This window comes from Lagopus leucura, unplaced genomic scaffold, assembly GCF_019238085.1.
Source record: "Lagopus leucura isolate 7727_CA_CO unplaced genomic scaffold, USGS_WTPT01 Super-Scaffold_73, whole genome shotgun sequence".
In the NCBI taxonomy this organism is placed as follows: Eukaryota; Metazoa; Chordata; class Aves; order Galliformes; family Phasianidae; genus Lagopus; species Lagopus leucura.
The window spans coordinates 68,445,212-68,460,800 of record NW_024962252.1 but is presented as its reverse complement, the minus strand read 5'-3'; the positions used below and the strand labels follow the sequence as shown (position 1 = coordinate 68,460,800).

The 15,589-nt window shown below is 35.3% G+C and overlaps 1 protein-coding gene across 5 annotated transcripts in view; it reads left to right on the top strand.

The window, feature by feature from the left end:
- Positions 1 to 15,589, top strand: part of CEP170 (centrosomal protein 170) — an 88,222-nt gene that overhangs the window by 43,975 nt on the left and 28,658 nt on the right. For 4 of the 5 annotated variants that reach the window (XM_042879818.1, XM_042879810.1, XM_042879804.1 and 1 more), the window contains exons 9-10: positions 41 to 687; positions 10,086 to 10,235. In XM_042879818.1, coding sequence (XP_042735752.1) covers positions 41 to 687; positions 10,086 to 10,235 — 797 coding nt within the window. The remainder of the gene's footprint in view (positions 1 to 40; positions 688 to 10,085; positions 10,236 to 15,589) is intronic. The other variant, XM_042879828.1, reaches the window with a different exon arrangement.

Here is a 15,589-nt window from a genome sequence, read left to right as displayed (position 1 = left end):
TAGTTTCATACTACTATATCTTGTTTTGCTTTGGTTGTAGGGAATAAGCATGATGATGGTACACAAAGTGATTCAGAAAATGCTGGTGCCCACCGGCATTACAGTAAGCGGGCAGCACTTGAAGAACACTTGAGGCACCACCATGCAGAGTTGAAAAAGTCGCACCAGAAAGTCCATTCCACAGAAAAGCAGCAAGAGCAAGCTGGTGTGAATCAGACTGCTTTTATGATTGAGTTTTTTGATGAGGACCATCCTCGAAAGAGGCGTTCTTACTCTTTTTCTCAGAATGTGGGAGCTCTGTGCTCAGAATCCCCATCTCCAACACCTCACGTGCGAGCTGAAAGAGCAAAACCTACATCAGGAGAGAAAGCTGCCCCTTCATGTGTGCAAGGTAGTTCATCACATCATAGAGCAGCACACAGTGTTCATGCAAAACTTTTAAAACAAAGATCAGAAGATCCCTCTGCTGCTTTACCTGTCTTTCAAGCTGCGTTGTTAAGGAGTTCAGGAAGCCTTGGCCATAGGCCTAGTCAGAACCAGGAGATGGACAAAAAGTTGAAAAGCCAACATATTTCTGCTGCTACTGAGAAGGACAATGAGGATGACCAGAGTGACAAAGGTACTTACACTATTGAGTTGGAAAATCCCAATTCTGAAGAAATGGAAGCCCGTAAAATGATTGACAAGGTGAGAAACCTGAAGTGTGTAGGGATGATAAAGTGGTACATGTTGTGTGGGCAGCAGTCTACCTGTTCAATTCTACTTACTTAAAGCTACTGCAGTATTGTAAGTTTACCAGCTATTGTATAATGTTTGCATACAGAATATCTTAAAAGCGGAAGCAGACATTTGACTAAAAATTATTCCTATGTGATACTGTTGTTCTTTTAGTTTGCTAGTTTTAGTATGTTTTCAAAATGTTAAATATTGCCAAAATACTAAAGAACAATATTAAATGAGCTGGTATTTTTAAGAAGTGTTTGATTACAATTGTCCCATGTGGAAATACTCAATTGTTCTTAAAATCTGTTGTCTCTGCAGTTTTTGGCAGATAGGCTTAGGAGCCTTGTGGCAAAGAAATAACTTTTGCTTATAGGGAAAAATAAACATAAAAATAGAAGTAACTTTATTTGAATTCAAATGGAAGATATGAATAGGAGAATCCACATTTAATCATTAGTCTTAACTGACTCACGAGCAGATTTTTTTTTCCTTTTACTGTCATGTCTTCCTAAATAGCCCAATGTAATGGGATGCTGGCATCCAGTTTTGGCTTGTTTAACAGAAAATTCATTACTTATTATAGAGTTATTAAGAATTGTTTCTATGTTTCTATAATTTCTTTTTTCAGGGCTGAACAAATGCATTACTGCTTTTAGTTTTGGCTAAATTTTAAAAAGATTAGATTAAGTCACTGAATAGAGACACATTCACTTTCTGTTATAAATCTTCAATTGCTATTGCAAAACAAAAATTTGGAACTCCAGCTTCTAGTCAGTGAAGTTATACATCAGGATTTATTTGAAAAGTATAGGAAAAAGGAAAAAAACACTTGAAATTGATAATTTAAGTACAAGACAATATTGTAAATACTATCTGATGTTTAATAAGATTTCAAATAATTTTTGGTCTTTAGTATCTCTTTGTGATATATGTGGTCAGGTTTCTTTCTTTTTTTTTGAAATATCTGCAGTTACAGGTCAGATTCAGGGACAGGAGGTGAAGATAAACGTTAAGGATGATAATGAAGCATTAGTTTATATTTGTAGTATTGTATAAAAAGCTTTTGGATATCTTAAATACTTCTTAGTGCTAACCTAGAAAGCTACATCATTAGACATTAAAGATTTAGAATGAAGGAAAGCAGAGACATTTATTCCTTGAGGTGTCCTTTATCTTTTCACTTTTATTTAAGGCTCTGTTCACAGATACTGGATTTTGGATGTAAGCCTTCCTGAACAATTCTGTGCTTGGTAGTATAAAAGTAGCACGATGCTATTTTTATGCAGTGCAGAAAAACAGCCACTGCAGAAAATCAAAATCAAAGGGAGATCAAAATTTATCTACAGTTTCGCTCAGCTTTGCTTCCCTTCCATTTTTAAATTGCAAATGCTGAGGATTCTTATACTTTCCTAATAAAAGGTGGATAAGTGTGGAATAAAACAAGGACTTGTGCTAGTTTGTTGACTGCTGTGCTGCTCTCTTGACTATTTAAGTGAATAGTTGGTATGCATTTAATCAATGGTTCCATCTGAACCTCTCTTTCTGAGTTGAGGCTTCAGTCTTTTCTGAGCAGCCTGGTAGATTGACGATCTGTTTTTCTTTTTTCTTAAACACTTTAAAACCTGGCATATAAAAAGAGAATGTGAGAAAGATACAAAAGTAATCTTTCTACGTAGCATAATAGTAATAACATTAATAATAACATAAGTAAGCTTTCTACCTAACAAAGAAAAACTTTTCACTGAAATACTTTTCCCGAAGAGATGGGTAGAATCATTTATTTGCAATGATGACTGTCTTGGAGTGAATAGACTGCAGCTTGTCTAGAATAAATGGCTCAAGAAAATAAATATATTGAGGCATGGACCTTTTACGACTTGCGACACCATAGAAATTTGTGAAAATGAAGATTAGGCAAGACTTTAAGATCTGCCAGGCGAGGTCGCTGCAATGAAAGGAAAATGTGTAAATGTGTTCAAAGCCTGAAATGTGTGGGAAAAGAGAAATTTGTTAAAGTTTTTGCATATTAACAACTTCTTTTTTCAAGAGATTTGATTTTAGGACACACACAAAAAAAACCACAGAACTTAAGGTGATGAGTAACTAGATTTCAGATTTAAACATTTATATGTAAATATAATATCTCTGGATAAACTGTATATGCCTATTTAACTCGTATATATCAAGTATTTTCCATTTTTATATCAGCCATTGTAGGAACTGATGCAATTAGCTAATCTTCCAGGAATGCTATAATTATTTCTTCTGTGCTGTCATTTGAGCTTTCTCAGTGTGAATAAGCATCACTGATGTGTGGCCAGCTTTGAATGATTAGAAATAGTGTGTCAGTTCTCTCAAAACAAAAACCTTGAAGAGTAAGTTTAAAAAAATAGAGCAATGTTGAATTTTATACAGGTTAAGCTACGTTATTAAGAGGAAACAGAGAAACAGCCATAAGATTTCAGTTTTTTCTATTTTAGAATATAATGGGTCACTCATAATGTAAAGCCTTTTACTTATTTCCTTAGAAACTAACTGATACAAAGAGCACAGTAACACTGTTTCATAGAACAAACTCTCAGCTACAGAACACTAGTTTTCAACATAATCACCTCCATTAGCTGTGCATTTTCACCAGTGATGAACAAGAGTCTGCATGCTGTGCTTGTAAAAATAGGCAACAGTGCAAGTGATCTGTTGTCACCACTGCTGAAATGCACCACCACTGCCTCGCTGTGCTCACATCCATTGTCGATGAATGTCAGTGGGTGCACTATTTTCAGCATGGAGGAATTTCATCCCACACCTTTGCTTCATACATACTTCCATGTCAGATGTCATTCTTTCAGACTGCCCCTCTTGCCACCTGTCACACAGCAACAGCATGTAATGGAATATTGATGGGAAGGTTCAACTTCTACTGCCATGTGACCAATGTCTGCCTAGAGGGCCAACGTAATAGAACAGGTGGCACTACTTTCGTAGCAACTCTTATTTGCTCTGAATTGTAAACTATGTATGTTTTACAATTAAAAAAATGGAACGTGTCAGATAAGAAATGTTCGTGAACCATACAAAAGGTAAGTCAGTGGATGAAGGAATTAAGAATGAAGTTTCTGCAGTTTGTCTTCCTATTTGTTAATGGAATTATCAGGGCAGTGAGTTTCATGTTCTTAATAAATCAAAATATCAGTATTAAATTTTAATAAGTGAGAATGGATGTATTTGGAATATTAAGGATTTTCATGCAGAGCTGCCGTAAATGAGAAGTGGCTCAGTGAGTTGTGTGCAGGCTCTTAAAGGGTTTTTAGAGTATAAGAAGAGTATTTTTTTTATTTGTGTAGGTTTGGGTTTTCTAGGATTTAACTATAGCAGAGCATGCCTGGAGGAGAATGAATAGAATAAAGGTTATACGTCTGTTTTGAATCTCAACAGCTGTGCTAAACAGAGTATCTGGAATTCTTTAGCAAATTGTGCATATGGAGACATTGGCCTTGGATAAAATTTTTTTTGTTCTCACTGATTACTTCAGTTATTTTATATAGTTGATTATAAACCACAGGTAGAATATACATCAAATACTGTTCTGCTGACTCAGTCATTGGATCCTTTTTCTTCTGTATAAATCTGGAATAGCTGTGATGGTTTAGGAGATGACACAGAGCTGGTGTTGATAGTGACCCCAGGTTTTCCATTTTCATTTTCTACATCTTTCATCTTTCTGTTTATGATAAAACTTATGTTTCGGTTGTTTCTTTTTTTTCCCCCACTATACGTGTAAGTGGGCATTACAATAAATTGAATTTCCTTATTCATTTTGCTCTTGGGGTTTGTCTGCTCATACTCTGTTATGTTACTGGTTAAAGCTGCATTCTTCAAGGACTGCTCTGTATTTCTCCTTGCTGAGCTAGGACTTCTTAATGAGAGAGTCTTTATTGCTTTTGCATTGCAAGCAGTAATGAAACTGCTTAATATCAGATTATTTAACATGCAAGGCGACTTTGGAGGGCAGTCGTAGACAAATAGCCTGAGGTATCGTCGTCTGTAGTAACTTCTCAAAAAATATATTTTAAACAGCTTAATTTTTGACTGCATAATTTTCCATAGGTGTTTTTTCTTGTTGTGTCCTTTAAGTGTGCAAAAAGCTTGCTTGCTGGATCTTGTCTTGTCTGCTGTAGACTTTAAAGCTACAGAGATAATCTTGCGTATGCTGTGAAAGTACCTGCAATACCTCCATTGCGTTAGGCATGAAGTAACTGCTGAATGATGAATTGTGGACTGCAAGTTTCAGAGTAATGCCAATTGACCAAATCATAAGTAGGTGTTTCATTACATGGCTACATTTCCAATATACATCAATCCATCTCTTTGAGAATTATAGACTAATTTGGGTGTTTTTCATCATTTTTAAGTAGCATGCAATACACAGTGGGGATTGGTTCAAAACATGGATCTATATATAACTGAACATATATATTTGTAGGACCCTAAAGATACATTAAAAAAAGATATTTTCTGATCTGTATTAAAACCATGTAGTTCCAAAAACATGCATTTACGGGGTAAGCAGAGCAGGGAAGGGGGGAATATTTTGCATTGCAATATGCAATATCCACATGAGGATATGTATTTTTTTTTTTGCAATATGACAAACTATGTGAAAAGAATCAAAGAACAGGAAGTCAGGAGAAAAAAATAAATCTGAATGCTTTAAAGACTGCTAAGGAACCAAGACAGATGTATCTATTTTCAGAAAATAGCTTTCTGATATCTGCCTTTTCACATTCTGTGAATTCAATTGCTTTTATCACTGCTTCAGTGATTTTTTCCAGAAAGAATGCTGTTTAGCCCTACTCAGTGTCTTGGTTGTAGAGTGACTTTATTTCATGAATACAAGTTTTTAAAAAAATAGTTAAAAAAAAAAATCAAAAGGAAACCAACAGTAGAACAGTTGAAGCCCATCAAATCATCTGAGCATGTAAATTTTAGCAGGAATGCAGAATGTTTGGAACTTCCTTCCTTTCTACAGTGGGGGAGGACGAGGAGTCTTACAGTCCCTAAACTTAGCATTTCGTTTTGAATTTGAAATTCTGAAGAAAATGAATTTTTCATTAAAACAAGTACAAAATATGTAAATAGGTAACTGGCTATTGGTAAGAGGAAGTTATTAAGCTTAGCACACTGCTCTTCTTTATTTGCATATGTAGCTTTTTTTTAGTACCAGTGTGGTTTGTGTTCTAAGTCTTCAATATATAGTTAAAATGCCTTAAGCAGCTTCTGTGAAAATCACCAGGAATTCATGAGGAATGTCCCTGCACAGGACACAGTCTGGCTGCAATAGCTCAGCTAACTGCCAGGAGCAAACATAAACTATTAATCAGGCGTCTCAGAAGCAACTTGGTTAAATGCAGTTCACACAATAGCTGAAGGTGAAAATAAGCATTTTACTCTGGCTCATCAAATTTCAAGGGAGAAAGAAAATGTTTTCTCATTTGTCCTATTTTCTAATTATCAGAAATTTTGATTTCTAACAACCAACTTACTGCACATGGTGAATGTCCAGACTGACCTCTTTGGAAGAATATGAGGAGCTCAGTCTGAACACTCAGAGCTCAGCATTGCCAAGTTTATCTGCCGTGTGGATTCTGTGCCTCTTTCCCTTCTTTTTGAAACCTTCTCTTCTTATCACAGAATCACCCGGGTTGGAAGGGACCCCAAGGATCATGTAGTTCCAACCCCCCTGCCTGGCAGGGCCACCAAACATACACATTCAGATCAGGTTGCCCAGGACCCCGTCCAACCTGGCCTTAGACACGTCCAAGGACGGGGCATCCACAACCTCCCTGGGCAATCAGTCAAGCATACTCAGAGTGTTGGCTTATTCAGACTTTTTTGTTCTTTCATAGCCTAACCAAACAGTGTCTTAATCCAGCTTGCATTTTTCAATTAACATCTCTTCTCTCTCTTTTTTTTCCTTGATTGCATCAGTTCACAACTCAGTTTTTGAAATTTGCTTCTGTTTGACTGCTCTGACAGTCAAACATATTACAGTCTCCATTAACTGAAAATTGGTATCTTGAGATTAAAAAGCAAGTATAACGTCCTAACACTAGAAATTCTGGAATGTACTCAGTGGGACACAACTGGAAAGGTATCATATAAAAATGGGAAAAAGGAGATTCTTCCTCAAGTACTTAGAAATGTAGGTGAAGCACTTTGGGGAAAATGTAAAGTTCTTTTTTATTTAGCAACTGCATTGTCTGCCTTTTGATACAGAAGAGTGTTTCCTCCAACTTTCCTGTTTATTTTAACTTCTAGATGCTCACCTAACAGTAAAGAAATTTTAAAGAACAGTCACTTTTGTTCATTAAGCCTAAGCTCATTATTCTCACCTATAATGTAGTATCTATTGTGTACAACATGAACTCATCTACTGAGGGACACAGAGTGAAGATGACCAACAACTGACCGATAAAGCTAGTTTGTGTTAAAGCTCTGCTTCAGCTGTTGTGACAAGCAGGTGTGCTCTGAGTCATGAACTGCTTTCACAGCAAAATGCACACAGTCTGCCAGAGGAGATTGCTCTTTTCTCTAATATTGGCCCTCGTAGAATAGGGCAAAGCACGTGTTCAGAGTTGGTCCTGTAACTCAGGCTGTCCCCAGAAATGCACCAGTGCTTCCCAGAAGAACTGCGTCTCACTTATTTTGTGTTACACAAGTTTTGTTACTTTTTTTTTTTTAATTGGATTAAGGGGTGGGTTTGTTTGTTTGTTTGTTTGTTTTTAATCATTACTTTATGTAGCTAAAGTTCATCATAAGTGATGATATTGGAAAACTATTGCTGAGATAAATTTGAAGCATTTATTAACATCTACAACAAGGACCAATTACTTTGCCATCAGTTAATTTGCATGTCGTCTGTACTTATCACACTGAGTTTGTGCTCCAGCAAGACTGGGCAACCTTGCTTGGTGTTCTTGGGCTGAAAAAGCTTTTCCTTTATATGCCATCTGAATCTTCTTCTTTCAAATTATGCAAGTTATCCCTTGTCCTCCTGACAATGACAGCAAGACAGTTTCTTGAACTAGCATTCAGGTTATCCCATGGCTGTTTCTTTTGAGGGCATATTCTCATTATTTGGTAGACAGTAGAAGTGGATTGGTTAATCCTGAAGTACTCATTCTCTGGTGTGCCTGAGATGTTCCAAGTTCTGTCAAACGTTAAGCAAGAATTGTCTTACTTTCTGCATAGCTGTCAAATGTGAAGTCTTAAGTATCGATCAATGACTCATGGATTTAAAGGGATATTTTATATCACAGTTTTGAAATTTAGTCTTTGGGCTGGATCACTCTTCCCAAGAAGAGCTTTGAGGTGGCATAGCAGTGCAGCTTTGGTGCAGCTGCTTGTGCATGCAGGTGGTACTAGAAGTTAAATGTATATGAAAATTATTGATTTATTGAAGAATATGCTTTCCATTGATTTCTACATAATAATAATAAATAGATCGATAATAAATAGATCAATAATAAATAGATAAGTAATAGCAACGTTGCTAAATATTTGCTCTTTGGGACTTTGAAATCCCTAATATATTTGCAGAGGGAACGTTCAAAGTAGTATTCAGAAGTAAATCTGTTTCTTGGATCTTACTGTAGCAAGTATTGCCTTACACAGAAGGAAAAAAACAAATTTGCTTTTGAAGCAATTTCAGTAATGGAAGGAGAATAACAAAATTTACTTAAATAAAGCACCAAAACTAGAAGAGATAATGCTGAAATAAAGAAGGCTTTAGTGAGTATAAGTAAAGAAGTGTGGTACAAATAAAGAAATTTGACATAGTGAGTATGCCACCAGCTAGTAGTAAGAAATGTGCAGACTGCAATTTAATTGTGTAGTCCTCATTCCTCTAGCTGTGGAAGTGTGAGTTCATATTTTCCTTCAGATATCTGAAAAAATTTGCTTTTATTTAAAGGAGAGCGTAAAACTCTGGGCAATAGAAGTATAGTAAACAAGAAGAATGTGGCTGTAGAATAATGATATATTCAAAGAAAAGAGGCACCAAATAATTCAACCTTTAAAAATTGCCTCGTTACAAGACAAAAGTAGATCATTGAAGGGGAATCCTCTGTTCTGTTACACTTTTCCTAAGGAAATAAATTATAAAATTCTCCTAAGCAAGTCATATAAAAGAGTATCTGGACATGATTATATGTATTGCAAATCTAGGGAGCATTAGCAGAAGATGCTTTTCAAACGTTAACATTATGGTTTGTGGCCATCTAGTGGTGAATCTTTTTTACGTGTACTGTCATCATGCGGAATTTTGTTTAATTGAGCTCTTAACTTTACTGTCCAAAACTGAATTATTAAAAAAAAAAAAAAAAACCTAACTCCCCGTAGCTCTTTCTGCTTTGAACAAGCCATTTTATACAAGAGAATAATTTCCATTTTCTTCCTTTTCCTTCGTCTTCAAGATGAAGCAATTTTTGATGTTACAGATCCTTTCTGGCAGCTAGCTTTAATGTAAATTTTTTAAATGGTAGATTTTCAAGATGCAAAATATTCTGTAAAGTGTCTTTGAAGTATACATGAATTCTGAAAGCAGTGAATATTCCTTAATATCTTTGACTCACATGAAATTTGACAGACGGTATACTGCCTGTCCTGCTTAACTCCATCTCATGAAATTGCCTTGGTGAACGTTAAAGCATACCTAACGTACCTTTCTGTATTTTTCTCTATGAGCAATGGTTTTAAATGCTGTGGGGAAATTATTTCTCTGTAATGGTGGAATTGCTGTAAGCATCAGTAGGAAACAGTATAGCAGAACCACGGCAAGGCACATATTGAACGAGATTATTCTGCATGGTTTGTGAGATCTGTGATGTCTACTAATTTCCTAAGAAAATAAAAACTGAGATTTTTGTTTATATTCAGTAATGTAATGTGAGTGTTAGTGGCAAATGTAACTGTTTAGGTTTGTTTTGTCTAGCTCATGACAAAATTCTAAAAATGTAGTAGCTTTTGGTTATTGATTTTTCATTGACTGGGAAATGGATTCTGCAATAATTTTGGCTTCACCATTTGTTTCTTTCATCAGTGTCATTTTTCATTCGTGACCATTCCAGCTAGCAGTTCCCTAAATTTTCAGTGTTGACATACACTTCTGCTCTTTCTTTTTTTACAATGAGGTAAATATTTCTTCTGTTCAATCTGCAGATTTCACCAGGATGTCAGATAAGCATAATACAACAAAAATACATGAACTCACTATCCAGCATGCCACCATCCATCCATTAACATCAAACATAATATCAGGATGGTATTGAGTTAATGTGTGTAATGGTTTGTTTCATTTTCAGGTATTTGGAGTGGATGACAGCCAGGATTATAATAGGCCTGTTATCAACGAGAACCAGAAAGATTTAGTAAAAGATTGGGCTATAAATTCTACTACAGTAGTGCTGGAAGAAAAAAGACCACAGAGTACAACTGGATTTCTTGACACAGAGGTAGAATTTAATTTTTGATGGTCTTCTTTTTTCTTCCAATAAGACAGAGCACTAATACTTGACCAATAAGTATTAAACAGCAAACAAAGCTTTTCCTAGAAAATATTGGCTCAGATCTATAAGTTTATTTTTCTTCGTTCTTTACTGTATTATTGAAATTTCTATGTCCCAATTTCCCAAGTTAAATTGGGAAGGTATATTAAAATTCAGAAATATGTTATATGCATTCAGTGAAGGAGAGAAAGCCAGCTAGGAAAAAAATGATGGGTGAATAGAAAAATATGTTTCAATTTTATTTTGTTACAAAGCTGGAGGTTTTTGCATTCAAAGTTTCAGTTCTCAAGTGAGATGCAACTCCTGAGAAGTCGCATACGTTATTTGCCTCAGAGGCAGCATAATTTAATCAGTTGATGAAAGATGAGGTAAAGGAAAGTGTCTCTCCTTTTATATGACTCAGAATATACACATGAGCTACGTGTTAATCATGTTATATGAAATCCTGGGACACATTCTGATGTGTTGGTGAACGATAAACTGTAACCTGGAATGTGTTAGAACAGGCTCAAACTGGAACAGAATTGATCTGATAGTGAAACACACCACATTTATTCCACTGGCTGTAAGTGTAAATAAGAAAACCTTAAAAATAAGGAAACTTTCTGGACTGTATCAAGAACTTTTAGTATGAGTATCTCCCTGCCATGTAAATACACTTGTTTTGGTATCTTGTGCTTTCCACAGAAAAAGTGTACTTCGTAGTTTTTGTCTTTGAGGTACTGCACAACCCTGGGGCGCTGAATATGTGACTGTCTAGATTGGTTCATTTGAGTAGTTTTTCTAAGGTTACAGCTTCAAGGAAATTATAATCATACCAGGATGGTTGTGTTATGTAGAAAAATTTGACAAACTTCGCCTTTCACCGTGCTTCTTTGAGTTAATTTGTAAATTAAACCTTACTATCTTCTTTTTCACATCTTCCTGGTCCTTTAAGCCTACTGAGTTTTCAAGAGAATTAAAAGTACTGATTTGTTTCTATTTCTGTTGTAGTTTTGGGGAGTTTTTGGTTGTTGGTTTTTTGTTTTGTTTTTGTAAACAGCAGTAGAATATACGATTAATTTTATGACCATGATTGTGCTTTCCACATGTCATACTTTACACCTTGCAGGGATTGATTTGAGAGGACTTCTGCAATCATAGGACGAGTTTAAGAACTCTTGTGGCAATGACATACAAAAACTTGCTTTGAATTAGCTTGAAATTACAAAAATGGTCACTTTTTTTTGCTGAATAAATAAGCCTTCTTTATGTACTGGAGGAGGAGTTGGCTTTGTGTTGTCTTACTTTGCAGGATTATTATGAGACATCATAGGGAAAAAATGAAAATTGTTTTGTACGTAAAGTAGACCAAACCATGTAGATGTAGCACAAATTAGTGTAATAAGAGATGAGGACAAATGACAATTGGAGAAAAGCTTACCAGAGAAACAATAGAGTATGTCAGTGCATATATGGAAGAAAAAGAGAAGTTAATTCAGAAAAGTGGAGGTGCCTTTTGTAGTGTGATAACAGGGAAACATCAGGAGCTTAACTGTTGGTTCAGCTGGAGAAAAGACTGCAATATGTAAAGTCTTTTACCAAAACAGATTTTATTATTTTTGGGAAAAGGAGAGGCAAATGTGTTTGATTTGCAAAGTCCGTGAGCACCATATTCTCATCATAGATGAGCTTTTCTGCTTGTTCTTTTTGGAAAACGTACTGTGTTGCTGCAAGCTGCAGAACATAACTTACTGTTAGGAGCTGCAGATTATAAATGAATAAACCTTATTGAATGTCTTGACTAAACAGTCAGGTGACATTGGGGTAGCTCACTGTTCCAGGCTTGTTTTGTTTGCCCATCATGGTTGTACCTATAGATATTTAGAAGAAGCAGATGAAATCGGAAAATGTTTGACATAGAAAAAGAGATTTCAATTTTGGAAGTTGGAAATGATGTCTTGGGAAATTAATAATGTTTTATAAAAGCATTTAGGGGTTGAGAGATTGTTCTGAACTTAGATATGTTTACTTTACAGGGCAGGTTATAAATTGCTTGCTTCGAAGAGTGTCAGATTCTCTTCTCTTATAAAGAAGGTCTCACTTGTGATGTGACAGGCTTTGATATTTTAAAGTGGTGTATGTCAGGAGACTAGATAAAATGCAGAGTGAATGTCTTAACACAATTGCATTGAGCCTACATGCACTTGCCTTTTCAACGATTACAGATTAGACAGCAAAAACACTGAATCCATTAATCTAAAATATTTAAATGTTTTTATTTTCTATATTATGATCTGCCACTTGCCAACCCAGGTAAGTGAGATTTAAGAACAAAAGTTAAATGATAGAGAACAAAGAGAATAATTTTTGCTGTTGCTATATGTTCTGATTATATGAGCACATTGAATAAAAATACTGCAGTCTTTTGTGCTACGATATATTCACCCGGCTTCCATTTAATTTTCAGTGAGCAGTTACAGTATTGTAATCACTGTTCTTAAGTTGTGGACATGATTTGTCAGCATTATTTTTGATGTGCTTGTTAAGGATGTACTTTTTTATTTTTCTATATACAGTGTCATCAGTGCTATTTGGCTACGGTGTTCCTTGTTTTGAACACCCAATTCACGTCTTTGCCAGTGAAAATAAATAGTAGTGATGACATTGCGAACGCAAAATAACTTCATGTAAATACTTGCTGTATTGCTCCTTAAAGCTGGAGAACAGCCTTGTCTATTCAGAGGCTTTATGTCCTTTTGTTTGTCTATTCCAATTAATTACACTAATTTCATATCCTTCTGTAGAGAAACCTTTGATTATGGAGTTTGATATTGGCTTTTTGTTTGAAATTAGAAGCTATGATTAAACTTAGGATGATTATGTTAGCAGTGTCCTCTGGCTGTGAAAAGGCAAGCACCGGGCGAGGCATTAGCAGCAGAAATGGGAAATCTTGGCACCATGATGGGAGGTGGCAGTAAATCTCCAGAACACTGGCAAGAGATTTGTACCATTTTTGTTTAGGAAAGGAGAATTTAGATCTAGAGGAGCCAAAGAGATTTTCTCGCATTGTTAAGGGAATAGAGATGTACATTACAGGAACAGATTGATAAAATTCCTTTACTTCAGATACGTGGTAGCTCACATGGATGTGATTGCTGGAGTTTGCTATGTAAGTAGAGTTAATGCAACAGAAGGAAAAAAGAACTATTTGAGATGCGTGTCAATGTTGTTCCATGAAGAAATGTGAAAACATTGCCTATAAGTGAAGTATAGAAACTTGGGGGAAAAAAAAATCAGTGCTCATAGAAGAGTACGGTTCAGAAAAAGAAAGAGGGGAGAGGGACTAAAAGACTTTCAAGATGTCTCTTAAATGTATGAAAAGATGGCATAGTCAGATATTTGGAACTTGAGGTGACTGGAATATGTATCTTAAAAAAAACTAATTTGGGTTCTATTTACTGAAATTTTTTTTTGAACTTATTATAATGCTCTGAAATGCCAAGTAATGGGATGCTTCTAGGCGTCATATGCGTGTGCTGTGTCTTTTTTCAGATACACAGATGGAAGCTCTGAATCTTCAGGCTGAATAATACATCTTCATAAATCCATGGGTATTCTTCCTGTGGATGTATAACTCAGATTTAGTTTGAATATGTAGTAAGGGAAAGCAGATTCAACACAAAGTTATAATGCTGGGTCCTCTGATGTCAGCCTGGCTTTTCTGAAAGGCTGGGAAATTCCTCTTGGTCTGCAGGGGAAGACTTAAAGGACTGCTTGTTGAAAGCCTCTAAGATTCATGGATTATATGGAGAAAATTTGGATAACTGGATGTGAATTTTCAATGCTATATGAACCTTTCACATCTGGATGTGTTGGATTCTATTACTGAGCAACATTTTGCTTTTAATAAGAACCTTTTAGTTAAGGATTAAAATATCCATTTTTTTAACTACTGGTAAAAGGAACTTCATAGCTTTGTTGTGTATGCTTGTTTATATAGAAAATTGAAAAACAATGCATTTGCACCCACTCCTTTTTAAGAATTTTTTTTAACAGTGTAATTACCATTAATGTGCAGAATCTTCATCCTTTATTACGAAGTGATTATTTATTGGAAATCGTATCAGTGGAATTGCTTAGGTGATACACAAACAATTAGGGTTTTCTGTAGCAAAGATAAGTAGAACTACCATCATATCTGATTTAGGCTGTAATTAATTGCTTTGGTAGGGACAGAAAAACAAAGCAAAAAAAAAAAAGTATCAGGAGTAGGAATGTTTTTTGTTGTCAGTGCCTAAATGCTGCTTGTTTTTGCATGTTTTTTGTTAAATTATTCTTTCTGGCACTCTTCTTACATCGTGTTCAGAAATGCCCATAAATAACTGGAACACTGAATTGCATTACTTCAGTGTTGTTAGATTTGAATTCTGTAACATTTTGATTCTAAGAAATGAATTGAGAATGTGGACATTTCTGTAGTAGTTTATAGAAGTGATGTGATGCATCTCTGGCATAATACATTCATAACAATCTGAAATAGATTCACGATGCTTTTGTTTGCATTAATTGGAGTCATCCATATGATTTAGAGACATTCAGGAATATAAATTCAAATCTTCTTAATTAGCTAAGTAACTTTCAGTTTAAAAGAGGTTCTTGTACATTAGATGACACCTTTTCAGCTTTCCATTTTTGCTGAATAAATTTCATAAAATCAATACTGTTAATTCCTGATCAAAGGTTAGAATCCTGGGGTGCCCAATAAATTAAACAGAAATCTACATTTTTAATGTTAGTGCCAAGCAGAGCTTCAGGTAACCTCTGAAATAGTTGCTTCACATTCTCTTTAGAAGCAAGGTATGCATATCTTCGTGTCTTTCCCATCTCTTCTGTTGATCTTGAATTGCAATTTCTGATTTTACTTGCCTATACTTATGTAACACCCTTAGTGCTGCAGCCAGTGACTTTTTTCATTTGCAGCAATTTGGCTTTTGAGTCCCATAGATTAGACTATCTAAACTAGAAAATGTATCAAGTCTTCGATAGCATTCTGCCATGGATGCACGTATACATCTGTCCACAGTTGTCTGCTGTCTTTGGAGGAGCACGATAAAGTCTGCTATAGAGGGTAAAACAATAATCTTGTGTTATATCTAGAAATCTGTTTTTGGAAAATAAATGCTTATCATACTGTAAGAATACAGAGTAGGAAGGTGCTATGAGTTTTATTTTTACTTTTATTCATTTAAAAACTTGTCAAAAGGCTTTCCTATTGGGAAAGCAAGTCCATTTTCTTTTCAGGTCAGCTGAAAAAAATA